The sequence below is a fragment of the Sceloporus occidentalis genome, unplaced genomic scaffold, assembly GCF_023333645.1.
Source record: "Sceloporus occidentalis isolate IW3139 unplaced genomic scaffold, rSceOcc1.0.p SCAF_2, whole genome shotgun sequence".
NCBI lineage: Eukaryota > Metazoa > Chordata > Lepidosauria > Squamata > Phrynosomatidae > Sceloporus > Sceloporus occidentalis.
In genome coordinates this window covers 174,249,703-174,277,269 of record NW_028316982.1, presented here as the reverse complement: position 1 = coordinate 174,277,269, position 27,567 = coordinate 174,249,703, and the positions used below count along the sequence as shown (strand labels likewise).

Here is a 27,567-nt window from a genome sequence, read left to right as displayed (position 1 = left end):
CAAAAAAAATGGCAATTTCCATGTCTGAGCACAAAGAACCAGGTCACAGTTCCTGCAGAGTTGGTTACAAACAGAATAAGAATGTGCGGCTATTTTTTTCCCTTTTAATCTATAATATTTACAGTATTGCACTTTACTGCACTTAATTGCATTTTCACTAAAATTAATGCTGCATCAGTATTATGCTTTGAAAACTGTGTAATCCATCTTTGAGAGATGAATCAACCACTCTAGATCCTGTTAACCAAGAAGGCTTTCTGCAGAGATCCAGATGTCTGGAAATAAAAATGAACTCAACCTGCTTGGGCGGCAAAAGGCTTCAGCTTGTTCAGGTGGCTCCAAGATGGAGAGATGTGTTCAACATTGTTCCCATTCTTTGGATCACCACTAGGTTTGGTGTCTTTCTCTCACACGTACAAACACCTCATTGTTGTGGCCATTGTCATCACTCCTTGTGAAGAACATAGCCTTTTGGACTGCTTTGTTTTAAGAAAACCGCCTTGTCTCAGATCTGAAATTCCACCTTTAAATTCAAACCAGTTTTGCAGCAGCAGCTCCTTCATGATGGAAGAAAGTCATGAGATTGAAAGAATACTGTTGGCAACAAAGAAATGTCATTTTAATGGAGACCAGCCCCAAGGATCTTCTGAAGCCTCTTTTTTTCCAGTATAATTGGCAATTTTTCAAATGGTGTTTAAAATTAGGCACATGCATAAAGTAGCAAAACTGGCAGCAGCAAATGGTGTCAGGCTGACAAGATGATCACTTTTGCCAGGGTCAAACTCCAGTTGTCCCAAGACTCACATCACAGATGCCATGTGATTTGAAGAGTTCCCCTCCCCCAATTTACTTTCCTCCAAAGGTTTTGTGGATATATATTTTTTTAAAAAATGATATTTATAACTTGAATTCAGACTGATTTCAGTTTAGGATTAAACACCTGGTGGTAAAAGAACAGTTTAACTGCAATAATTAGCACTAAGTGCCTTTTAAAAAGAAGAAGAGGAGGAGGAGGAAGAAAGCAGGATAGGCCAGTGAGTCCTTCAGTTCTCAGATCAACTGAATGAGTTGCTAACTTCTTTGAACAAAAGAAAAGAGAAGAGGAAAGTGGGGGGAGTAAGGAAGGAAGAGGCCACTGCTGATGTGTCTACCTGCAGGCCTTTCCAAAGGTAGAAGTTGTCCTTATCCCAGCCAAGCTTGGATGCTGGCTAGAGGAAAGTGTTATTGTCCATCCCTGGCAAGAGAAAGGCTTCTGGGAGAAGAAAATGTCAAAGCCCCAGGGCCTCGGCATGTTTTCGGGCCTTGAGCCTCAAGTCAGCGATGCTGGAATTCTTGCTGTTGCTTTTTGCTGCTGCAGCTACCACTGCAGCTGCAGAGGCGGAATCAGCCAAAGAAGCAATAGGCAGTCCAAAAGGGGGTGGCGGGAACATCAGATAAGGGGCATGAGCAGCCAAGTGAGGGTGGAGGTGTGGGTGGGCATGTGTGACACCTTCCAGCTGCAGCTGAGCTTGGACCTGGAAGAAGAGAGAAAGCAAGCACAGAAAAGGAAGGAACCGGTTAATACAGCAGCATCCAAAGGGCTTCTACTCCACTGGCGTGGCTCTGTGAAACTGCAAATACATCATTATTGGCTGTGTCTTTATCAAAGACTCCCTTGCTAAGATACAAGAAGAGCCTGGAAAAGTTACTCTTTGGGACCTATATCTCCCAATAATTTTTGCATGCTTTGGATACAAGGTTCTATCACAGTAGGCACAGATCTACATCTGGTATGGGTAGGATAGGTAGAAAGGCTTTTGGTAGTTGGCTTTGGATACCTGGGTGGGTATGAAATTTCTAGGAATTCCTAACAATTCTGTACCCAGAATTGTTGGGAAAAGAGGAAGACCTCTTTTATAGGGGTAGATTAAATCAAGAAAGGCATGGCCCTGAGTGTGCAAGACATGAACAGAGCTATTGATAACAAGGTGAACTGGTAGACTCTCATTCATAGGGTCACCACAGATTGAAGTTGACCTGACAGCAATTAACAACATAACAGAATTTCACCTAGAGATCTTTAAGACTGGGTGGTAAACCTGTGGCTTTATGTATATGTTTGGCATCATCCAGCTCCCCAGACACAGTGGGTCTATTTTAGCTTTCTTGGGTACCCATTCTGCTCCACGTGTGCACCTGGAAAAATCATACACACTTCACCTCTCTTGACTGTGCTCCTATACAATATTGCAAGGGTACAGCCCAAAGGGCAGCCATCCAGATATTGTTAGACTGCAACTCCCATCACTCCAACACAGCACAGCCAAAGATGTAGAACACTGCCATTTGCAGTGCCCCAACAAAGCGGTTGGTCACAGTTTGCCCATCCCTGCATTACTGGGCCTAGATCTACCCAGCATAAGTTGCAGCCATGACTGACTTTTCGGGGGGGGGGGTCAAAGGCCCTTTATAGGAGAAGGTAGTTTCCCCTTTAAGGCATCAGTAGCTTGTACATTTGGCTTCCAGTGGATATGATTTCAGAAATAGGTGTAGTGGCTTCCTTCCAAGTTATAGCAGGTGAGTTAAAAATCTGTAATGTTAACTGGCCAAATTACCCTAAGGCACCAGATCCCATCTGCTCTTGCAAGCTAAGTAGGATCAGCTCTGGTTAGTAACTGGATGAAAGACTGCCAATGACTATCAGGTGCTGTAGGCTATATATTAGAGGAAAGAATGGCAAAACCACCTCTGAATATTTGTTATCTAAGAAAAAGCTATGAAATTCATGGGGTAACCATAAGTGGAGTCAGTAACCTAATGGCACATGCACACACAAGCTAATGCCACAGTAAAGGGGTGAGCCTTTAAGGTTTCCAAGAGTGTTGTTTTGACTTCAGTGACTGTCATTACCGTTTAGAGGTTTCTGGGGGGGGGGGGGGGGAGCCAGTTTATAGTGTAGTGGGACTATGTTGTAATTTGTCTCTGAAAACCAGGGTTTGAATCCCTGCTTGGCCATAGAAACATACTGGGTAGCCTTGGCCAAGTAACACTCTCCCAGCCTCAGAGGAAACAAAGGTGAACAACTTTCTAAACAACTTTAAAGCACAGACTGCCCATAGCTCTGTGGTTGTGCATATCCATCATAAACTGATCAGAGCTATAGTCTCTCTACTGTTTCTGCTTATGGATCCACCTTTGCACAGAACCCACTGTCTGGACATCATAAGTAATCAGACAAAAATTATTTTCTGGATGAACTGGCACGTACTACTTTTGTTTTGTTTTCATTTTATTTTTTTTTTCTACCAAATGCAAGTGAGTTTAGGAAAATTCAGAACTGGAAAGGATTTCAATTGCCCATTTCCCTATCAGCACAACCATCAGGACTTTCTGGAAGTCATAAACTTAAAGATATTTTTCCAGCCTCTGTACTACAAACTCCTCCATTCCTGCCAGGTGCTATAACCTTGCTCTTCCAGGCACAACTCTTTCCCTATCTGCAGTGTGATTGTTACACAGAGTCCTGTCCTACAAGACTTTTGTCACTCCACCAAGCAAAATTAATGGTTCCTGGGAAAACAGATGAAAGGTGTTGCTAAATACACTGAGCTACTAAAAAAAGTAAAGAAAGAAAACAGGCACACATAACTGAAATTGCCTGCTAAATTCCTTGAGGCAAAGGTCCAACAGAGACAGACTTTTAAATTTAAAACAGGACATTTTGGGTTAAATGGCTTCAAAAGTGAATATGAACTGGCATTTAACACAAATGGGTTTTTAACCTGAAGCCAATCCTTTGCAGAGGTATGCCTTCAAGGCTCTTCTCTGCACTTCTGACCATTAATAGTCTTTTATATGATTTTTCTTTTAGGATGGTGATAAAGTCACTTTAAAATTGCTAGCTTTAACTAGCAAGTTCTGGAATGAAGGAGGAAGGAAAGGATAACATAGGATAAAATAAGACGGGCCATGGGATATCTGGCACCATTAACAAACTTTGTTGTTGTTGCGTGCCCTTAAGTCATTTCTGAGTTATGGCGACCCTTGGCAAAATTTGTTCAGAGGAGGTTTGATTTTGCCTTCCCCTGAGGCTGAGAGAGTGGGACTTGCCCAAGGTCACCCAGTGGGTTTCCATGGCTGAGTGGGGAACTGAGCCCTGGTCTCCAGAGTCCTAGTCTAATGCTCAAATGCCTATTCCGAATCAAATTGTAGACGCCAGGTAACTACAATCAGTTCTGGCTGTCATCAGGTTCCCCACTTCTTCCCCATTTCATCAAGTACAATGCAATCCTATATGCATGCCTACTCAAAAGTAATCCCCACTGGCACTTCCCCTAAGCATGTGTAGATTTACAGCCAAGGGGCTATTTTATGGCATATTTATCTGCAGCCATCTCACTAATCTTAGAAATCTGTTCCTTTTTTTTACTGCAAATCCCCATCCTAACTGTGCTACCAACTTCTTTCTTTCAGTTATCTCAATGGTGCTACTAGACCCCTTTGCATGCTGATTTTCCAGACTATATCTTTAAACTCTAAGTGTAGCTCCTAAAAATAACCTTTTCATGTTTTACTTATCAGAGACTATTTAGTTCAGTTCAGTTCAGTTTAGGGCTTTTGTTTATCACCTATCAACCCATCAGGCTCCTGAGATGTACAATGATGTACAATGGATGAAAAAAATGGTAAGGTCTGGAGACTTCTTATTTTAGAGAATAAGGGCTGGTGGTGAGGTTAATCCAAACAGAGGACTGTCATTATATTCTATCTTTATAAGGATGTTTCATCACATTCTATCTGTCTGTTTGAAAATATGAATAACACCAAAGGAACGCATCCTAAATCCACAAAACAGTAATACCGTTATTGGGCCAACCAAAAATACTAAAGTTAGTTTGTTTCATGCTTGTTGGTTACTCTTCCCCCAGCCTACCAGCCAGAATCTGTAGGCAGTTTTCTTCCTACAGCAAGTACCCTGACAGAAAGCTGCCTCTTCATATTTTTCCTTACATCTCCTATATGAGTAAAAGGGAGATTTCTTTCTTTATTTTTGCCAAGAAGGGCTGTGGATATTCTGGAGCAGGCCAGACACCCACAGAGCCACCCCGCCCCTGTGGTGTCCTGGTCTGGAGGCCCACTTCTGTCTTCTCTCCGCCTTGGTGGAAGAATCCATCCCAAAGTTGGACAGTCTCATAACCAAACAACAGGGCGCTTAACACATGTAGAGTCCCTTTGCAAGGTATAAAGGGGGCTATGTTTCTGTTCCATTTTGTCCTCAATGGTAAGAGCTAAAGAAGGTAAAGCGGACAAGGTGGCAAACAAGGCCAATGCCCTGCAAACCCACAGGAGGAGCAGCTTCCCATATATTCCTCCTCCTCCTCCTCCTCCTCCTCCCTGTTTTCTTAAGGAAATAAATGGGTTTGTTCTGTTTTTCCTGGTGTCTCAGTGGCCAGGGCATTTTTACAGGTTGAATTCTTTGGCTTTCCTTTCCCATGCAGGGCTTGAAAGAGTCTAAAAAAAGGAGAGGTCATTGCTGCCAGGTCTCAAACTGAGAAGAGTTTTGATTGGATTTTTAACAAAACAGTTTTAAATGGTTTTAGTGGCTCTACTCACAGTGTGGTCTAAATGCCCTAAGGTTATAAAGCTGACTTGAAACCCATTCTGGGAAAAAGGTGGGATATAAATTCAATCAGTCAATCAATAAAAGCACCATACCCTGACTGATCTTGGAAGCTAAGCAGAGTCAGTCCTGGTTAGTACTTAGATGGGAGATCATCAGTGAATACCAAGTGCTCTAGGTTATATTTCATAGGAAGGAACTGTCAAAGCTACCTCTGGGTGTTCCTTGCCTAGGAAAATCCTATGAAGTTCATGAGGTTGCCATGAGTCAACAGGCAACCTGAAGGTGAGATCCTTGAGATACAGGGTAAGGTAAAAATATCCCTAAATAAGTTCCCATGTCCCTATGATAAACTGTGGGAGGGCTGGGGCAATAAAACACAAATACACACAGGTACACACAAATGTCCTGGCTAAATACAAAGGGCAAGAGTTTGGATGTGTAGGTTTCAGGATTCGGGTTTCCAAGAGTTATAAGGGAACTGAAGCTCAGGGGTTACATTTCTACTGGATTTCATTCCCCTTTATGCTGCTGACTCTTGTTCTGTGGAGGTGTTCATGTGACAAAAAGGCAGACAAGCAGGAAGTGTGTTTTATGTCAAAGGCCAGCAGCTTGTAGTGATGGGCAGGGGGAAGATCAACTAAATATTTCCTTTTTTATATCTTCCACCACCCTAGGTTGATCTAGATCTAGAAATTATTATGAGGAAAATAAAGGAGCAAGCAAACGATTTACATAAATTTTTAGTTGAGATCAGGTAATAATTAATCCCTTTTACCATTAATGGCTGAGTCCCTAAGAAAAAGTCATGGGTCTCTTGAAGCTCTGATCTCGCTTTTATAAGTAACACTGTGAAATAAGGCATCATTAAATGGTTCTGCTTCCTCTCATAATGCTAAGGTCCAAAACATACTGCAGAAATAATCCCGTTTGAGACTGCTTTAACTGCCTGGCTTCACTGCTAGGGAATCTTGAGAACTGCAGTTTATTGAGGCACCAGAGCTCTCTGACAGAGAAGGCTAAGATGTCTCCAAAAAAACTGCAGTTCCCAGAATTCCTTAGCACTGAGCCAAGGCAATTAAAGCGATCACAAACTGGATTATTTCTGCAGTGTGTTTTGGACCTAAGCTAACTTTTGAAAAGAAAAACCAGAGGTCTCTTTGAGGGAAGCCAAGGCTGTAGGGGCAAGGATTTTATATAGGACCTTAAAAAAACAAAACAAAAAAGCTTCCCTTCTTTTAAAAGTTTGGCTCCTTTGTGCATGCCTCCAAGTTGCCTCTCGAGTTATGGCAACCCCGTGAATTTTATAGGGTTTTCTTAGGCCAAGGAGTACTCAGAGAGGGTTTTGCCAGTTCCTTCCTCTGAAATACAGGCTGTACAGGTCAACTGTATTTGTTGGTGGTCTCTCATCCAAGTACTAACCAGGGCTGGTCCTGCTTAGCTTCCAGGATCAGAGGGGATCTGGTGCCTTTAGGGTATTTAGACCCCTGACCAACTTGTTGTGGTGGTTTGAGAGTTGGGCTATGACTTCGGGGACCACAATTCAGTTTCCAGCTCAGCCATGAAACCAACTGAGTGACACTCTCTCAGCCTCAGGGGAAGGCAATGTCAGACAAACTTCTTCTGAACCACTCCTGCCAAGAAAACCCCACGAGAGGTTCGCCTTAGGGTCTCCATAAGTCGGAAACGACTTGAAGGCACACAACAGCAACAATAGATATTGCTTTAGTTCTGCATCAGTTTGAAGCATTTCATCCCTTGTTCTATGCTAGCCAGAGACTTTGCAAGAGTTACTTTAGGCAACTTGTTGTTGTTGTTGTTGTTGTTGCATGCCTTCAAGACATTTCCGACTTATGGAGACCCTATCATGGTTTTTTGTTTGGGAAATCTCTTCAGAAGGGCTTTGCCATTGCCATCCTCTGAGGCTGAGAGAGTGTGAATTGCCTAAGGATACCAAATGAGTTTTTATACTCCAGCGGGGATTTGAACCCTGGTCTCCCGAGTCATTATCCAACGCTCAGACCACAAACAGAATTCCCCTTTACCCTACACTCTCTCAGCCTCAGGAGAAGGTAATGGCAAACCCCTTCTGAGCAAAACTTGCCCCATAATCGGTTTGCCTTAGGTAGGTCGGAAAGAACAATAACAGTAAGCCCCATGCTGACAGAGATAGGAGTTCTGGTCCAGCAAAAGAAACTGTTTGGATTTCAGGGACCAATTGTTGTTGCTTTTTCTTGTGGGTGGTGGAAAGAAATAAGCACATTGCGAATCAAACGCGTGCTAAATCCTGGAATCAGATAGAAGCGTCGATTGATTATCAAGTATAGGCGGCACAGATCCAAAACCCACTGCAGAAATCATCCAGTCTGCGACAGCTTCAACTTAATGCTAGGGGATTTTGGGAACTGTCGTTTTGGGAGACATTTAGCCACGATAGATTACAGTTCCCAGGATTGCCTAGCATTGATCCAGGGCAGTTAAAGCGGTCTCTGCCGTGTGTTTAGGACCACAGAAGCTAACCCGCCTTCCTTTCCCTAATAAGTCTGCCTTTCTGATTCCTTCCGACCGGATCATCCTCTTTCCTGCTGACTTATTAATGCTTTCCGTTTTCTCTCTCTTGTCGGGCTAATAAAGAGTGATTCAGTGCTTCCCGGGGAGGGAGAGATCATATCTTCTTTTTCAGAGCCAAGCCTCGTTTTTCTGTTCTGTACAGCGCCAGGCACCCGGCCAGAGCTAGCTTGGGACATACAGAGCCTATCTTCAAATCCACACACAATCACACACACACAGATCGTGTCCAGGGAAAGCTGTATTGGCCATCTAGCAAAGAAACATCATCCAAAATCCACAAGGCAGGGATACTAATGTGCATCTTGCTTGCTCCCATAAAGGTATCACTGTTTGGTGGATTTTTGGTTTTGGTAACGGTTTGATCGTCGGATTATGACTCTGAAGACCGCTCCCGGCTCGGCCATGCAAACCCACTGGGGCAAGTCACACTCTCTCAGCCTCAGAGGATGGCCATGGCTGACCAAGAAAACCCAATGCTAAGGTCGCCAAGACTCGGCCACGACTTGAAGGCACCCTACAACGACAAACTGAGCAATTGCAGCCCACCTCAAAAAGAAATCACTTTGTGCCACAGTTCTTTCTTGGTAGCAATAAGCCCCAGCTTGGTGCCTCCGGGGAAAATAGCTGTCTCTCCCTGACCTACCTGATAGGACTGTTGCGTGGTTGAAGGCAGGTTACAAATCATCTACCAGTTTTGTAGGTGCAAAATGTTAGCACCGAAGATGACTATGTTGCAACGGGCTAGGTTTCTCCCCCTTTGCACAGTGTTTTAGCCCACCTACGATGGTTCAGAGCCAACGGAATGGAGTAATCAGTGTTTTGCTATGACTCTGGAGATCGGGGTTCGAATCCCCACTCAGCCATGGAAACCCATTGGGTGACCTTGGGAGACTCACACTCTCTCAGCCTCAGAGGAAACCAAAGGCAAAACCCTCACTGAACAAATCTTTCCAAAAAAGACTGGGTCACCGTAGGTCGGAAACAGGCAGAAATTGAACACATACCACACTCTGATGAACAGTTACATCGGTTGGGTTTCTATTATCCAACTATTCAGAAGCAGAGCTGGCAGCGTTACAAGGGAAAGGGTTGGCTCTTACATCAGAGAAAGAAGAGTTCAGATTTCATGGCAGAAATAACCGCATAAACGCTGTTTTAGGTATAATTCTCTAACAGTGAAAGTCAGGATTGCCAAGGGAAAAACCAAACAGGGCTCCTGTATTGTTAACAGGTGTGCAGAAGAGGGTATTTCAAGGGAGTCTGAAATTCCTCCTCCTGCATAAAAAAGATACAGGAGCTCTTTCAGCTGGCAACTCTATATGCGGCTGCTCAGCAGTCCATTTTATTGGATTCAATGGAGAGAAGTACGTCAGAGACGCCTGTGTCTTGGATTGCAGCTCCCATCATACAGCATGGCCGACTGTGAGTTCCAAATGGGAGAAGCTGTCGAACAACATCTGCAGGGCTACCAGTTGCCCACCTATTTGCGCTCTAAGCAGTGTTTCTTGGAAGACTTAGGTCCAAAACACACTGCAGAAATAATTTAGTTTCAGCCTGCTTTAACTGCCCTGGCTCAGTGCTAGGGAATCCTGGGAAATGTAGTTTATTGTGGCACCAGAGCTCTCTGACAGAGAAGGGCTAAATGTCTCGCAAAACTACAGTTTCCAGAATCCCATAGCATTGAGCCAGGGCAGTTAAAGCAGTCTGGATTATTTCTGCAGTAGTTTGCTGAGGGGGGGGGGGGGGGTCATCTCTGACTCCACTTTTCATACCAAGGGGTCAGTGCCACAGGCAAGGAGGGGGACCACAAAAGTGCCTCTGAGTATGTACAAAGCGCGCCGCTTCCTCTACGCAACAGCCGCCAATTGCAGCGGCCTGTCAACAGAGGTGAAGCTCTGCTTGCTTCCTCTTACTCCAGGACTACAACCCCCATCACCTTACAGGGGCAGATGGGTGTTGCAGACCACCAGCAGCCAAAGACACTAGCTTTTACACTTCAAAGGTGGGGAATGGCCAAAAGCCACCAAGGCCCAGAAGGAAAAAAAACGAGCTACCTGCTGGAAAGGCATCCTCAGGGCCCCCATGTTGACGTAGGGGGCCACCCGGCAGGCGTCTAAATGGCTGGCCGTCCCCAAAATGACGCCTAGAGGAAGAGGAAGAGAGAGAGGGGATACTATCATATAGGGGATACTATCCCCACACACTGCCCACCCCACCTCCACCGCCCCAAACCATTAAATAGTTCCCCGACCCACCTTTGTGCATCTGGTTCTCTTGCTTTCTGCATTTGGCTCTTCTGTTCTGGAACCAAACCTACCAAAAACAAAAGAAGGGGTATGGATTCATTCATTCATTCACTGACTGCATTGATACGCCGCCTTTCTCCCAGGATGACACTCAAGGCGGCATATTTAAAAAAAAAAACTTGCAACGGTGCCCAAAACTTTCCTGAAAGTTGCAAGCAAGGAAAGGAAGAGTTTTGAAGGCTGTGGGGAAACCTAAAGACATATAGGACACCATAGACTTCCCGGTTAATACGCGTTATCTCTGATTAGGTGATTTCATCAGCACTGCAGGAATTATGCAGTTTGACACCGCCTTCACTGCCATGTTTCAATGCTAGGGGGTTCTGGGATTTGTGGTTTCATGAGACATGGAGTTTCTCCGTCAGATGCCACAATAAACTAAAAATCCCAGGATGCCACAGCATGGAACCATGGTCGATAAAGTAGTGTCAAACTGCATTAATTCTGCAGTGCAGACGCAGCCCAAACCTTGGACAAGCGGCTCAGAGAGGAAGCCGAAGCAGGTTTTTCACTGAATCCAATGAAACCTGCTCTGAACTTGCTCTGTCAGTATTTATATCAAATATCAGTCTATAAGATCTACAGCCAAAAGAAGAAGAAGAGGGAAAATAGCCAGGTTACTTCGTGAAGATGCAGGACCCAAGATTCCCAGAAATGAATAAAATCCCACCAAAAAGTGCATGCTTTTGTGTCCTACAAAATTCTTCATCAAGCTAATAAGGATGCAGCCCCTACTTTCCGCATCACTATCTAAACTGAGGAAGGGTTCCTGGTAGAATCATAGAATCATAGAGTTGGAAGAGACCACAAGGGCCATCCAGTCCAACCCCATTCTGCCATGCAGGAAATCTAAATCAAAGCATCCCCGACAGATGGCCATTCAACCTCTGCTTAAAGGAAGGAGACTCCAAGAACTGCAGTCTGAATGCTGAGGGAGTGGAGAAGGAAAAGAAGACGGGGAGACTTAGGCTGCATCTGCACTGCAGAAACAATGCAGTCTGACACCGCTTTAACTTCCATGGTTCAATGCTATGGAATCCTGGGATTTGTTGTTTGTTGTGGCATCAGAGCTCTCGAACAGAAATGGCTAAATCTCTCACAAAACTACACATCCCCTAATTCCACAGGATTGAATCATGGCAGTTAAAGCGGTGTGAATGTGCTATCATTTCTGTAGTGTGGTGGCAACTCATGTTCCCGTTTATCACAAGCAAAGATATACCCTGAAGTGATATACCAGGGAGAAATCATCACATCCGCTTTAACTGCCCATGGCAACATGCTGCAGAACCCTGGAATTTGCAGTGTAGGCATTTAGACTGCCCAGCCTAGTTTGTCCAGCTCCAAACTACCAATCCCAGGATTCCACTGAAGGCAACCAAATGGTACATAAAGTGGGATGGCAGTGCTAGAGCTGTGTGCTTTAACCTTGACAGTTAAAGTAACTATGGTCCAAAACACACTGCAGAAATCATCCAGTTTGGGACCGCTTTAACCGCCCTGGCTCAGTGCTGGGGGATTCTGGGAATTGTCGTTTCTTGTGGCACCAGAGCTCTCTACAGAGAAATGTCTCACAAAACTACAGTTCCAACAATTTCCTAGCACTGAGCCAGGGCAGTTAAAGTGGTCTCAAACTGGATGATTCTACAGTGTGCATTTCACATCTAGGATGCTAAGCACTTTTTTACTCAAAAGTAAGACCCACTGGTTTCAATGGGTCCATCTCCCCACAGCGGGCTTCATCGGCACGGCAGGAATAAATAATACAGTTTGGTATCTCTTTAACTACCATCACTCAAGGCTATGGAATCCTGGGAGCTGTAGTTTTGTGAACTATTTGGCCTTCTCTGGCCGCATCCACACTGCAGAAATCATCCAGGTTGACAGCACTTTAACTGTCCTGGCTCAGTACTGTGGAATTCCAGGAGCTGTCGTTTTGTGAGACGTGGAGCTTTCTCTGTCAGAGAGCTCTGGTGCCAAAGCAAACTACAATTCCCAACATGCCATATCATGGAGCCCTGGCAGTTAAAGTGGTATCGACCTGGATCATTGTCTGTAAAAGGGACAGTGGTACTGACTTTTCTCTCAGGGTATTGAGTTCAAATTCGAAAAAAGCACTGGGAAAAGTTATAGTTTGGGGACTATAACGCATCTGGGAACTTCAAAGATCTAGCTGTGTTAGTCTGTAGAATCAGTAGGTGGAGAGATCTTGTAGCACCTTTGAGACTAACTGAAAGAAAGAAATTGGCAGCATGAGCTTTCATAGACTTTGGTCTACTTCCTCAGATGCATTTGGTGGGCATCAGAGGAAGCAGACTGAAGTCTACAAAAGCTCATGCTGCCAGTTCCTTTCTTTCAGTTAGTCTCAAAGGTGCTACAAGATCCCTTTGGATATTGGAAATATATACACAGAATACTAGCATTATGAATGGTCAACATAAGCTTTCTACCTGCCATTTCTTTTACTTATGTCTGACATTTAATTCTGTTTGCTGATAGAGAAGGTTCCCGTTTATCATTGATTTAAATACCACCATTACTGTACATGGTGCTTTACAGGCCTAAGAACAACAAATCAGTCCCCCGTCCTCAGGCTTACAGTCCAATGAAGACAAGACACAAAAGGAAAAAGGGGATGCAGTGTAAGGTGGGATGAAATGTTTGATCATGAATCCACAACTATGGAAAGAACTGGTTTATCACTCCCAAGTATTAAGTATATCTAGGAGTGAGGCCACACTGCAGAAATAAAGCAGTTTGACACCACTTTCACTGCCATGTCTCTGTTGGACTGAATCCTGGGATTTGTAGTTTGGTGAGGCACCAGAACTTTTGACAGACCAGGTTGAATGCCTCACCAAACTGCAAATCCTAGGATTCTGTGTCATGTCAGTGGTGTCAAAGTGCTTCAATTCTTCAGTGTGGCTACAAACCTGGGCTGTATCTATACTGCAGAATTAATGCAATCGGATACCTCTTAAACTGCCATGGCTCAATACTATGCAATCCTGGGATTTGCAGTTTTGTAAGAGATTTGCCCTTCTCTGCCAGAGAGCTCTTGTGCCACCCCAAACTACAAATCCCAAGATTCCATAGAGATAGGGATGGCCCCATGACAGTTAAAGCCCTGTCAAACTGCATTAATTCTGCAGTGTGGCACCAGTCTAGAAGAGGTCAGCAACCAACTCAAGGAGGTGTCTATTTGGATTTGAAAAGAGGGAGACATTGGAACAAGCTTCAGCAGGGCCCACTCTTGGGTAGCCCCCAAATTTAACTTCCAGCAAGTCAATGTCTTTTAAGAATGCCTCTTGTGGACTATTACTTTGATAGGACAAGAAAGGGCCCAAGAAACACAGGTTCTTTATGTGTGACAGATATGTGCCTCTGTCATAGACAAGTGCTGCACAGGCTCCTTAAATGGTGTAAAGCCCTCCATGTCTGCTGGGAAGGAAGTTCTATTAAAGTCAGTGGATCTTGCTACAAGGATTGCAGCCTTTAAAACAAAAGTCACTCTGTCAAATCTAGCCAGAAATATAGAAAAGAGGGGACATTATTCCTTCCGAAATGGCACCCTGGTGAACAGAAGGGAAGAAGCAGATATTCCAGGCCACCCAGAATTAGATTTTCAGACTCTCTGATATAGAGTAGATGGCATACTTTTGATTACACAAATGAAAAATATCCCATCTACTCTAGATCAGAGAAGAGAGGGTTCATTGGGCAGGGTGACCAGATGCCCTGCTTTTCCTGGACATGTCCCACATTTCAGCCTTCTGCCCAGGAGGCATTTCAAACCACCCTCCATCCTGAACATGACGAAGAAGCATGCATTTATATTTATATGAGTGGCTTTAGCTTTTAGCAGCCTTTTGGGGGAGAACGGCAGCATAAAAATGAAAGAAAAGAAATAATTTTAGTCCATCTGCTACATTTTTCTTGCATGTCCTACATTTTGCAGTCCCTTGTCCTCCTTTGTGGTGACCCTGCTGATGGGGTTCAAGGAAAAAGACATAGGCCTGTGGCCCTCACTGCTCTATGTTGTAATTTACTATTTGGTGATCTATATTTCAAGATGAGCAGGAGGAGGAGATTGGGAGTGACCTCTTTTCAATCATATTGACCAAAGGAGCATAGAGAGATAAACAAGAGAGGCAATCAAGGATGTACTCTCTCTACTCCCAAGTATCATAGAGACAAGCACTGGCATCATATCCCCTTGCAAAAGGAAGGAGGTATTAAATTATCAGTATCTCCAACCATTTGAGCACCAAGGTAAGTCTTGAGGCACAGGCACTCTTCCCATAGCCATACCACTCCAAAAATGAAGATTTTTGTTGCTCAGTACCAGCAAACAGATGCTAGAAACAGCAATCTGCTCCAGGCCTGGGTCTTTTGTAAAGTCAATGGCCATCAATGGCTCATTGAAGATAGAGTCACTCCCAGCCTTCTTTGGGTGAGGAGCAAAATAAATCCAGGACAGTATGGCGTTGCTGGAGGAATCCATCTCCATCTCCAGTTTCTATCCCAAGAACTGATGCCAATTAATTTAATGATGGTGACCCTAAGACGGATCTATCATGGGGTTTTCTTGGCAAGAACTGTTCAGAGGAGGTTTGTGGTTGCTTTGCTCTGTTCCCAGCAAATACTCAGCCCGAAACAGCTCAGCCATGAAAACCCACTGGGGGATCTTGGGCAAGTCACATCCTCTCAGCCTCAGAGGAAAGCAACGACCACCCTCCTCTGAAGAAACCTTGCCCAGAAAACTCCACGATGGATTCGTCTTAGGGGCGCCATAAGTCGGGAACGACTTGAAATTACGCACAACAAAAAAAAAACTGAAAGGCATCTGATCTTGGAAGCTAAGCAGGGTCAGCCTTGGTTAGGATTTGGATGGGAGACCACCCAGGAATACCTGGTGCTGTGGGCTATATTTCAGAGGAAGGAGCTGGCGAAACCACCTCTGAGTATTCATCGCCTAAGAAAACCCTATGAGGCCTCCATAAGTCAACAAATGACTTGAAGACATATGTACATATATATATACACACTGAGTTCTGATTCGGCTCTGGTTTGCTAGTAGTGTGTTGTGTTGCTTGCCTGATTTCTGCCTAAAGTGAAACCTGTCATGGGTTTTCCTTGGACGTTTCTTCGGAGCGAGTTTGCCAAGACGGCATCCTTTGAGGCTGAGAGAGTGTGACTCGCCCAAGGTCACCCAGTGGGTTTCCATGGCGCCTAGAGTCCTAGTAACCCAATACTCAAAGACCACTCTTGTACTCGGGAACATGAAATGAGCCAAAAAGGGGGGGGGGGACACATCTAGGGGTAGACGTATTGGCCATATAGCAAACCCTATAACATCCAAACAATGCTACCTTTATTGGGCCAAATGAAATTGTAATTGTGCATTTTGGTTGGTCCCATAAAGGTACCACAGTTTGGATGTTATAGTATGAGAGATGAGCCAGTTAGGAAAGAAATAGGTACTTTGGAACATGACTTTGGTTTGTTTGTTTTTTACCCAAAATCCCCATGGCAAAGAGGAGGGTCTTCTGGGAGCTGTAGTGCAAAAAAGGAAACTTTTCCATGAGGGTCTCGGCTTGCGTTGTCTCATACGAATAATCAGGGGCACACAGGCGGGTGGCATATGGAGGCTGTGGCAGATGCCAGCCTCCAGGAGGGCATTTGCTCCTTGGCAATTAGCGGAGGATTAAGCCCGGCCATTGGCTCTTCCCTCTGACGTCACTTCCTTCCAAAAAAGCTGAGCCAGACCCCCAGAGAGGGCTTTCCTCCACTGTCTGGCTTCATCTGGACATTTAGTGGGTGCCTTCCGGTCCTTTCCCACTGATGGCCAACCTATTTGCTGCTTGGCAAGTTGTTTTTTCCCCCAGAAGGGGTTTGACATTTGCCATCCTCTGAGGCTGAGAGAGTGTGACTTGCCCAAGGTCACCCAGTGGGTTTCCGTGGACCAGTCGGGATTCGACCCCAGGAGCCCTGGTCTCCAGAATCATAACCCGACCATCAAACCATTCCAGCCTCTTCCAAAACCCACCAAACACCTTTATTGGATCAGTCCAGAACTCAAAATGGATCGATTAAGTTTCTCCCCTAAAGTCCCAGACCCAAAGAGTTCTTACGGTGGGTCTCTTCCCCAGGTTACTGAATTTCCATTCTTTCCATGAAATTGTTTCCCCTGTCCTCTCCTAGGGGTTATGTAGACATTATTTCTGGTAAATGGGGGTTTTTTACACTTCTTGATACGATTCTGGGAAGGTCTGGGGCATTTTTAGATGTCGACTGCTAGATGATCTGCTCCAGAATTCAATCCAAAGGCATGGTTATTTTACAATTACAATGGGATTCACGTGTATTTTCTGTTATTGGTAAATAATAATACCAAAGAAGAACTCTAAATACCATCATCATCATAATTATTATTACTATTATTACTATTACGGAACACAGTTTAATGGGGCTTACTCGCAAGGCATGATCTGTAGGTGGATCCTTACCATTGGTCCAAAACACACTGCAGGAATAATCCAGTTTGACACCGCTTTCACTGCCCTGGCTCCATGAGAGGGAATTCTGGGAACTGTAGTTTTATGAGACACTTAGCCTTCTTTGTCAGAGAGCTCTGGGGCCACCACAGTTCCCAGGATTCCCTAGCCCTGAGCCATGGCAGTTGATAGTGGTGTCAAACCGGATTATTTCTGCAGCCCGAAGAAGGGGGAAGGACACGTCACAGGAAAGGTTTTTGAAACCTGACTCTAATTCATTAATGCATTAGATGGAAGGAGGCACGTTTGGTTGGAAGTAACTGGTGCTCACTTGCGAATAAGCTTCTTAGGGTCGCTGCTTAAGGTTTCTTTGTGAGTGAATTAAAAGAGGGAGATAAATACCACTTTCGGTGATAAATAGACTCAACACTGCGACAATCTGAAATCATTTTGAGATTCCCCCAAGGGGAAGAGAAGGCAAATAATCGATGGGCTAGTCGATAATCGATATTTCCCTTCTCACGGAGGAGCCATCTCCAAGTGGCTGGCGTCGCCACGGGTATTATAGGCTGCATCCACACTGGAGAGATACCCGGTTTGGCACCGCTTTAACTCCTTTCTGGCTCAAGGCTATGGAATTCTGGGAGTTGGAGTTTGTTGTGGGGCCCAGAGCGGAGCAAAGGAGGACAAGGCACCGACCGATGGAGGACCTTCCATAACAAATGGAGGACATGACCACAGAAGAGCCATAAACAGTCATAGCAATGTAAACCCATGCGTCTTCGCCAGGTTTCAAATGGAGGACATTTTTGGACACAAGTTAGAAGTGGAGGCTAGGTCCTGGAAAAGGAGGACGGCTCCTTGTCACCCAAACTTTGGTCCTCTCTGGATGTTTTGGACTTCGGCTGCCAGAATTCCTGACTGTTGTCCAAGTTGACTGGGGCTTCTGGGAGTGGAAGTCCCAAACATTTGGAGGACTGGTTGGTCACCTCCTCCCTCCCTGTCATACACAACTCTGATCGGTTCCTCAACAGGGGATGCTGGGGATTACAGTTAAGAAGAGGACGGGGGAGCTGTTTCTACAAGGCGAACTCTATCTTTCTTGGCAAGACTTGTTCAGAGGAGGTTTGCCTTTGCCTTCCTCTGAGGCTGAGAGAGTGTGACTTGTACCAAGGGTTTCCCTGGCAGAGCTGGTCTCTAGAGTCAGAGTCCCAACACTCAAGCCGCAAATTGTTCTGGGAGAGAGTTGGAGTTGTCCCATCATCCCCATCCCCGCCCTGCTTGAATCCTACCAGAGGATCACTTCTTCGACCTGGGAAAGATGAATAAAATGCCTTCTCTTTCCTCCCCATCCACTCCCTTAAGAGCCAAGGTTTGCAGAGAGTTTACAACTTTAATCCATTTCCATCCAGAGACTTCGGCTTTAACTGAGTTTGGGTTTGACCCGGAGCAAAAACAGCCCCTCGCTTTAAACTTGATATAGAAATACTATATAGAAATATTATTTTGCCAGCTTTAGATGCTATTGTATAATATTGTTGTTGTTCCTTTCCTCCAAAGGGATCTTTACGTGGAACAAAGTTCAAATGAAGTCGCTCTCTCTCAGCCTCAGAGAAAGGCTAAGGCAAACCTCCTCTGAACAAATGTTGTCAACAAAACCCAAAACAAAACCGTGATAGGTTTTAAATCAGATACCCTTCAGCTTAATTTATCTTTCTCCCTATGAACAAGGCACTGCAACCTCAACTATATACTATTTTAACCCGAATTAATTGCTCCGGATTAATCTCAGGTTTGGCAAACCATTTAATAAGGGTCACCAGATGGAGGACCTCCAAGAAAAAATGGAAGAGATGCCAAACTAAAGGCTTAAAAACACTACTCTAAATGTAAATGCATGCTTCTAGGCCATGTTCCAAATGAATTCCTCTTGAACAGAAGGTTGAGATGTAGGACATGTCCTGGAAAAGGAGGACGCCTGGTCACCCTTCGTTTAATACCTCTGCTTTGCTCTTAGAGTAACGAATTGGGAGGCGTTTCAGCAATGAGGGCCCTCCACCGAAAACTAGAACTCCTGATCTGGCTTTTTTTAAGGAAAGTAATAATTCTGGGATCATTAGGGCAGACCCGCCTCGGGCTAATTCGCATCAGAGTCTTTACAGCAGCTGGGCAGGATATAACCTAAAGTAATCACTAATTTATTCACTTGGATTCTTCTGAGGAGAGTAAGGAGAGGTCTCCTTGGAAGAAAAATGCCCTTTTGCCACTCCTTTGGGGAAAAAAGGTCACTACAAAATGGATGGCCAGTTATCCTTCATCGCTGAAGCCCTCCGAAGCCTATGTTTTTAAATACATTTCCCGCCCTATTCATAACCTTAATAACAAACCAGAGGTATTAAATGCAGGGCGACCAGACACGTCCTCCTTTTCCAGGACATGTCCTCCATTTCAACCTCCTGTCCAGGAGGAAATTTCAAAACGCCCTCCATTCGGAGCAGAAGTATGAAGCATGGATTTACATTTCTAGAAGTGTTTTTATCTTTTATTTTGGTCACGTCCTACAATTTTTTGCTGGAAGGTCCTCCATTTGGCAATGCCTTGTCCTCCTCTGCGGTTAGGACGTAGGGTCACCTTGATTAAATAGTTTACCAAACCTGGGATTAATTAATCCGGATTAAAATCGTAGATAGTTGAGGTTGCAAATGTATGCCCTATGCCCTGGGAGAAGGATAAATAAAACTCAGGGGTACCAGGGTGTTCTCATTTGCTCTTAGGACATCTGGTCACCCTGATTAAATGGTTTCCCAAACCTGGGATTAAATCGAATTAATTAATCCGGATTAAAATAGTAGATAGTTGAGGTTGTGAATTTATGACCTGTTCCCTGGAAGAAAGATAAATTAAGGTCAAGGGTACCAGGGTGTCCTCCTTTGCGGTTAGGACATCTGGGCACCCTGATTAAATTGTTTCCCAAACCTGAAATTAATCCGGATTAAAATAGTATAGAGTTGAGGCTGCAATTTTATGTCCTATTCCCTGGGAGAAAGATAAATTAAACTCCAGGGTACAACAGGGCAATTTAGGAGGAACGATACACAAATTTTGCCCTTACAGTGTATGTTGTTGTTACTCTGATTAAATAGTATACAGTTGTGTGTGGACGCCCTACCTAATCCACGTTAAAAGCAGGCCAAGTGCGCAAAGTAGAGGCTTTAGCAGGGGATTTGGGGCCAGACAACCAGAAGGGCTGAGTCTCCTTCCCTTTAAAGACCAGGAGAGGAGGAGGAGAAAGAAAAAACGGAGGAAAAAGCCCCGAAATGATGAATTATCCGGCGCGGCGCGGCTCCATAAATCAATCCGGGTGCGATTCGCGATCAATCCCAACTAGTCATGAATATGCTAAGTAAAGCGCGGGACAGTGTTTTAGACAGTTATTTCTTCATTAAGGATCACTCCGCGATTCCTTTCGCCAACGCACATAATCTGATTTCCTTTTGATTTCCATTAGAGACAGTGAATAATGACATTTAATTTAGCCCCGCGCCCATAAAGAAAAAAACCCAGAGATATTTGCTCGTAATTGAATTACTGCCTGCTCCTCGCCGCGGTCTCATAACTTTCAATTATAACCCTGACAGCTGGGCGATATGAGTTGCCGGTTCCAACACTAAAAATAAAAGGTTAATCAGGAGTCGCTACCGGAGGAGCGCCAATTTATTTACGGCGCATTTCCACACTCCGTTGAAACGGGAGCCTTTAACAACAAGGGACAGGCGCGGCGGAGTCGGATTAGGAGGGAATTACTACGACTTTGGGGTACCTCTCCTTCCTTACTCCCCCCCCCAAAATAAAAACCCTAACCGACTTCTATTTAACCGATCAAACCCGATTTGCGTTAATTAAAAATCCAAAAATTTGCATTTTCTTTTCTCCAGTCCCTTTTCTCTTGCATACTTTTTTAATATTTTTGCAGGGGAGAAAGGGGGAATTAAAATATATTTTTCTTATTAGAATTGCCACTGGAGGGAACATTTCAAAGCCTGCGAATACTTTTCCAAAGCCCTTTTCCTTGTTACATCTCGAAATATTCAACTACCGCAACGGTGTAGTAAAAGGGGCTTGAAAGAAACGCGTGCGGAATTGAATTGCAATGTATTTATGTTTTAATAGAAACTCTATAACTAATTTTCATATATATATATATATATATATATAGAGAGAGAGAGAGGATATATATATATATATATATATATATATATATATATATATATATATAATTGTTAGTCGCTTTGATTGTTTTATCACAGAAAAGCGGGATAGAAATAAAAGGTTTATTATTTGTTTCTCTCTCTCTCTCTCTCTCTCTCTCTCTCTCTCTCTCTCTGTGTGTGTGTGTGTGTGTGTGTCTAGAGGCAAATATAGATATAGATGTAAAAAGGCTGCATCCAGGCTCTGGCAAAGAAACGACAAGAGCTTGGCCGAGTTGGAAAGGTGACACAAAAGTTGGTGTCGCCTCCAGCCAAAGTTTAATCTTTTTCCTTCATTGATCTCGGGCGACTAGATCCTTCTTCGGCAGTGCGGACAGAAAGGAAGGAAAGCGGTACAAGTCCTCCAGCTCGCCTTCTGAATATTTTAACTTTTCCCTCTATTTCCAGGTGTAGCAAGTCGCCACCGCCGCCTTGCCCTTCCTTGGGACTATATTTATTATTATTTTTAAAGAAAACTCTTTGGGAAGTCCTGGTTTTTCCATTTATTTGGGGGTGAAAGCTTCCAAAGCAACGGGTATTTTAATTTAATTACATTTTAATGTCAATGGCAGGTTTGTATGGGAAAGGGGGGCTGTCCCTAAGCTTTCTGGATACCGAGATCTAGCAGTCCCCAAGGGATGAAGAGACCCACAGAGAAAGAGACCCACATCGGGACGCCTAACGTGAAAACGGACCCCACCGAAACGAAGTAGGATTACAAGAAGGAAACGCTTAAGAAGGGTGTGGAGGCTACTTTTTAGCATGGAGACCTCCTCTCCCCCGTCCCCAAGAAAAACCAGAGAAATAGAAACCCGATTCAGTAAAAGGAGAAGGCTTTTCTTGCAATAACTCGACCACAATTCGCCTCCAAACGGGGCTTGATCTTCTTCACGTGTCTTTGACCCTGAAGTCAAGCTCCACAGGTTGATCTGATTAATTCCCTCTTTCTGCAAACCATCTGTTTCAGGGGAGGGATCGATGCTCGCGCTCAAAGCCTCCTCTTTCAGGCTAGGTTTTATTCGTTTTTCTTAACCCGATCTCTTAGGCACAGGACCAAACAACCGATTTTCTTACTTATTTAGCTATTTTAGAAACCTCTCCTTCCCTGCAAGCATCCTCTGTCTCCCAGTGGCACCTCATTCTCGGCCAAATCAATCTGCCAACTGTCCCAAGATAGTCGGCCGGATTTGGGAGACATTATCTTTGATTTTAAAGAGAGGTGGGGGGGGGGGGAGATGGAAGAGCAGATGGGGCCTTATGAATTCAATATCCTCGTTATGCAAGTCAAATGGAGAGACGTTTTTCCCCTGAGCTGGGGTTAATCCAGTCCCAAAGCCCCCAAGCAGCCTCGCCTGAGCCACGAAGGGAAGGCTGAATCCATACTGGAGCAATGATCCGGTTTGGCACCGCTTTTAGGTGCCAAACCGGATCATTGCTCCAGTGCGTCTGGAGTCGGGGTTGATCTCTGTCTTTGTGGCCTTACCTGGACCCTGGCTTCGGACAAGCCCAGCCTTTGACTCAGTTCCTCCCGCATAAAGGCGTCTGGATAGTGCGTCTCGTCGAAAAGTCTCTCCAACTCGTTGAGTTGCTCCAGGGTGAAGTTGGTGCGGCTTCGCCTCTGCTTCAGCTTGGTCTGTCCGTCTTCGTCCTCAGATTTCACCTCGTCCCGCTTCTCTTTGCACTCGTAGATCCCTGCGGGAAGAAGGCAATGCAAGCAAGTGAGACCCTGGACACCCAGTCGGAGAGGGCCTCCAAAGGGACTCAAGGCAACCTGGGGTCCTAAGCTTTCCAAGAGAAGAGGAGGTGGCTTTGGTTTAGCACCATGATTTTTTTCCTCTGAGTCAACAGTTCTCTAGTCAACTTTGTCACCATGGGCCTCTCCTTGCAACTGACTTTTCTGTCTCCCCCTCTTCACCTTCTATCCAAGGCCTCAGGAGGAAAAATGCCCCCCCAGCATCCCCCCCCCCCCCAGCATCCCCAGATGAGCTACCCAAACCAAGAAGAGCAACGATAAGGGGGAAGTAACGTGAGAGAAACGTCTCAGTTCCAGCTAGCTGCCTCCATAAGGGGGTTGGGGGGGTTGCAAAACCTTTGGCAGAGCCTTCCTACAGATGGGAGAAATAAAGATACCAACGATCTCTTGGCTGCTCACTAAAACTATAAAGGGGGGGGGGGTGTTTTTTCTTATTATTCATACATGCTTTGTGATAAACCTAAGTATATTGTAGCACGCAATTATGTAGTATAGCCTTGGCTCATAGTTTTGGTTACTAATATATCCTCACAAAGGATTGCAAAGGCAGTTACTAATATATAATATTGACCATAGTTTATAGGATAGTGTTGACTGCTAATATTTAATATTATATAGTATAATGTTGGCTACTAATGTCTATTAAGTATGGGTGTTAGTTATAGTACAGTATTAGCTAGCAATGTATGTTACAGTATTGGCTGCTAATGTCTACTAAGTGGTGCTACTAGTCTGTGGTATAGTATTGACTGCTAATGTATTGTGTAGTATTGACCACTGATGTCTAATAAGTATTGGTGCTAGTTTGTAGCCCAGTATTGTCTAGTAGTGTGAGTTTTTAGTATACTGTTGTCTTGTAATGTATAGTACAGTTGTCAACTAAGTATTGGTGTTCGTTTATAGAATAGTATTAGCAAGTAGTGTCTAGTAAGTATTGGTACTAGTTTATAGTAGAGTATTGACTAGTGATGTTTAGTATAGTTTTGGCCACTAATGTCTTGTGAGTATTGGTGTAGGTTATGGAACATCATTATCAAGTAACGTCTAGTAAGTATTAGCACTAGTTTATAGCACAATATTGGCTATTAATGTTTAGTATAGTTTTGACCACTAAGCTCTAGTAAGTATTGGTACTAGTTTATACAAGAATATTGGCTAGTAATGTACAGTATAGTTTTAACCATTAATGTCTAGTAAGTACTGGTACTGGTTTATAGAACAGTAATAGCAATAGCAAGTAATACCTAGTGAGTATTGGCACTAGTTTACAGTGGAGAATTGGCTAGTAATGTTTAGTCTGATAAGTGTCGGTGCTAGTTTCAGGGACAAATTCAGGTAGTAATGCATACAATCTTGGTTACAAATGCCTAGTCAGTGTTGGTGCTGGTTTATACTCTAGTCTTGGTTCCCAGTGTGGCAGGGGCAGCAGAGCCACATGCCAGTGCCTAGAAATACTCTTTCATGGAGGCACAGGGCCCAGATCAAAGGGACGAGACCTGGGCTGCATCCGCACTGGAAAAATAACCCAGGTTGACCCCACTTTAACGGCCAGGGCTCAAGGCTATGGAATTCTGGGAAGAGTCTGGAGCCCTGGCAGTTAAAGTCGGGTCAACCAGAATTATTTCTCAGTGCGGATGCAGCCCTAGCGGGTTAAGAAAGCCTTGAATTCAGGAGTGTGGCCTAGCTGGGCTCTAACCACTATGCCCAGCTGCCTCTTCCAAGCTTGACTGTCTTCTCTCTCAGACTCTTAGCAGCTTTTTTTTTCGGTTGGGGGTGGGGGGAGAAAATTTTCCATTTCCAAAAGCAAGGGAGGGAGCCATGCTGCAGCAATCGTTGGAGGAGGGGAAAAGATGCTTCCAGAAAGGCTGAAGGAAGAGGGATGAGGGGGGGAGAGTGTCTGGGAACCAAGAGAGGGGCCTTTTCCTTGGGGAATTGCCCTCGAAGCCCCCCAGGCCAAGGAGTGAATCCCACCTTATGGGATCCTCTTCCCCTCCCACCCAAAACCCCGTTTCTGGGCACAGAGTCCAATAGGGTCCCCTTCCCTACCGGCTTTAATTTTTCTGGAGGGGTGTGTGTTTTATTTTCTTTCTTCCTACAGTCTGTGGAGGATCGTGGCCCTTGAGGTTTTTGGATTTCCTTAAACGGAACCCGCCAGACTCAAAACGGTCTTTCTTGGAAGGAAATGCCTTGGATTTCGGGAGCAAAGATATTTAGGCCGGGGATCGGACCGATCACAACCAAGGTGGCTTGCAAAACAATGTCTCTCTCAATCGATATGGCTTTCCTTCCAGCAAGGAAAAAGAAAAAGAAAAAATATAAAGGTCGGGGCACTTGATCTCACTTAGGAGACACAATGAAAAGGCGAGGTACTTAAAATCCCTGCCCAAACCTCGGCGGAAAAAAAGGAGAGAGCTGTCTGGCGACTTTTAAAATTACGATTAAGAAATACATATTGCGTTACTCACAAAAATAATTTTAGGGTGGCAGACAGTCCTGTAGGGCAAAGAATCTAACGGACTGTTGTGACTGAAATAAGGATTTTTCATCTGCTAGTGATTTGCACGGATTTATAAACCAGGATGTTTTCCCTCTGCAAACATTGAAACAATTGCCTCCCTCACATTTCTTCAAATAAATACCCGTGTTGTTTGTCCGTCTTTTGCCTATAGTATTTCTTGTATCACTTGGACAAGAGGGCGCCGTTTAGTTTGAAGACTGTCCTTCTGAAGTCAAGGTTTTGCCCAAAATCAATGACTTGAAAAATTTGTGAGAGAATGATTCTCTGACAAGGTATTTTTACGATCTTCCACAATCACACGTTCAGCGGAGGAGCGTTAAGTGCATGAAATACACTTTTCTACAAACTTACAGAGATAGCGATAACTAAAAAAAAGCCCTATTAAATCGAGGTGCGGCTTCCTAAAATAACAATAGTGGAATCGGCAGCAGGGACTGAATTATTAGTACTGTATTGCACCCATTAAAAAAAAGGAAACAGCACTCAATGATTCCCCCAAATAAAAGAGAAGACCTTGTATATTTAAAATATATTTGTTCGCATTAGAATGATTCAACTGAGCTTATCCAGAAAGGAAAATACAGCCAGGATCGGGCGAGGGGCCACTAAGCACAACAAAAACGGGACCTTGGGGAAATTGGGATCAGACAGCAAGAAGGTTTTATTGAGTTACAGGGGCCCCTTTTTTAAATGTTGATTTGGTTTCAAAGGGATGGCATCCTCATAGCCGTCTCAAATATCGAGATCATTCTCGGGTGTCGTCCAGATTTCAGAGAACAAATAAGATGGGAAGAGACTGCTTTGACAACGCGATCATTCGCTTTCAGTGGAATTGTTTTGAGGATCGTTAGCTTTCAGAGGAATTACAATTACTCTTGAAAGCATCTCTATAGGAGCGCATTGGCACACTGGTCCTTATTTCTCAGATATAAGGAAAGAATCATTATATTGAACCCCCCCCCCCACCGGTAACCCAAGAGAGACGAAACCGGTCTAAATGGTCGAAAGGGACTCCTATCGCACTTTCCTTTCCGTTCTTCCTCCCTTTGTTGTTGGTGCCTCCGGTGACCAGAGGAAAATAAAAGCCATCAATCGAAAAACGAGGCGAGGAATAAAAGGAGAGAAATCCCTGAAAGGAACTCGAAGGAAAGAACTGCCTTTGGGGGAAAGGGGATTCCGGACAAAACTTTGGGACTTAGGCTTTCCCTCTCAGGCCCCTGGATCTCCCCAAATGGCTTTGACAAGTCCAAACGGAGGCCACTCTGGGCAGAGAGCACTGATCCAGAGGTTCGATCCCTTCCTTACTCCGGATGAAGCAACAGGAGGCACCCATTTTCAGAGGCTGATCGCCCCGGGTCCTTTTAGTCCCACCCGTTTCTTTCCCCTCCTATTGTTTGGGATCTTTAAAAAAATGAGAAGCGGGGGAAAGAAGGGAAGTTTGAGCTTTCCGGCCCCAACAAACGTCCACCAAGGCGCCTACTTTGGGCAACGTGGATCTTTTTTAAAAAAGTGAGCAAAAGGAGCTCTGTCTCATCTGGCCCAGGAAGGGTCCTGGGGAGGGGAGGAAAAAGAGGAGAAGCTTCTAACATAAATAGTTATCTTTCAGTGGTGAGTTCGAGCCCAGGCGGGGCTCCCAGGCCAACTCAGCCTTCCCTCCTTTGGGTCAAAGGAAACCCCAGCTGTTTGGGGGGCAGTGGGCTGAGAGATCGGAGGAAGCCGGGAGCGCTGTGGCTTACCTTCGGCGTTCCTGGCGGCGTGGCCGAAGGCGTCCTTGAGCTTGCCGTCCTTGTCGCCCTCGGCGGGGATGGCTCCGGCGTGGTCCTTGAAGAGGTGGACCGGGCAGTGGGCCCCGCTCTCGGCCAGCTCTTGCAGGCTGCCCGCCTCCGAGGGGCCCAGCTCCCGGGAGCGAGCCAGACCGCTCTCCAAAACTTCCCGGTATGTGATGGTCTCCTTCTTGTGTCCTCCACCTCCTCCTCCTCCACCACCACCGCCACCTCCTCCTCCGCCTCCTCCGCTGCTACTCTCTTTGCCTTTCTGGTCAAAGGATTTGGAGACAAACGCCGTCAATTCTTCCAT

The 27,567-nt window shown here is 44.8% G+C and overlaps 1 protein-coding gene across 2 annotated transcripts; it reads right to left on the bottom strand.

The window, feature by feature from the left end:
- Positions 1-1,268: 1,268 nt before the first annotated feature.
- LOC149319356 (short stature homeobox protein-like) lies at positions 1,269-27,567 on the bottom strand. Of its 2 annotated transcripts, none has more exons than XM_089508044.1 (5): positions 27,228-27,567; positions 22,704-22,912; positions 10,426-10,483; positions 10,222-10,313; positions 1,269-1,514 (listed from the first exon to the last, which is right to left on the bottom strand). In XM_089508044.1, exons 1-5 carry the CDS (start codon positions 27,565-27,567, stop codon positions 1,269-1,271), a joined length of 945 nt encoding a protein of 314 aa, XP_089364170.1. The 2 variants fall into 2 exon arrangements, with proteins under 2 accessions (XP_089364170.1, XP_089364171.1); XM_089508045.1 differs by having other exon boundaries at positions 10,225-10,313.

Coding starts and splice junctions, on each gene's coding strand:
- LOC149319356 (XM_089508044.1), bottom strand. CDS start 27,567: ATGGAAGAATTGACGGCGTTTGTCTCCAAATCCTTTGACCAGAAAGGC. Junction 22,913..27,227: donor CGCCGCCAGGAACGCCGAAG/GTAAGCCACAGC, acceptor TTCTTCCCGCAG/GGATCTACGAGTGCAAAGAG. Junction 10,314..10,425: donor AGAGAACCAGATGCACAAAG/GTGGGTCGGGGA, acceptor CTCTTCCTCTAG/GCGTCATTTTGGGGACGGCC.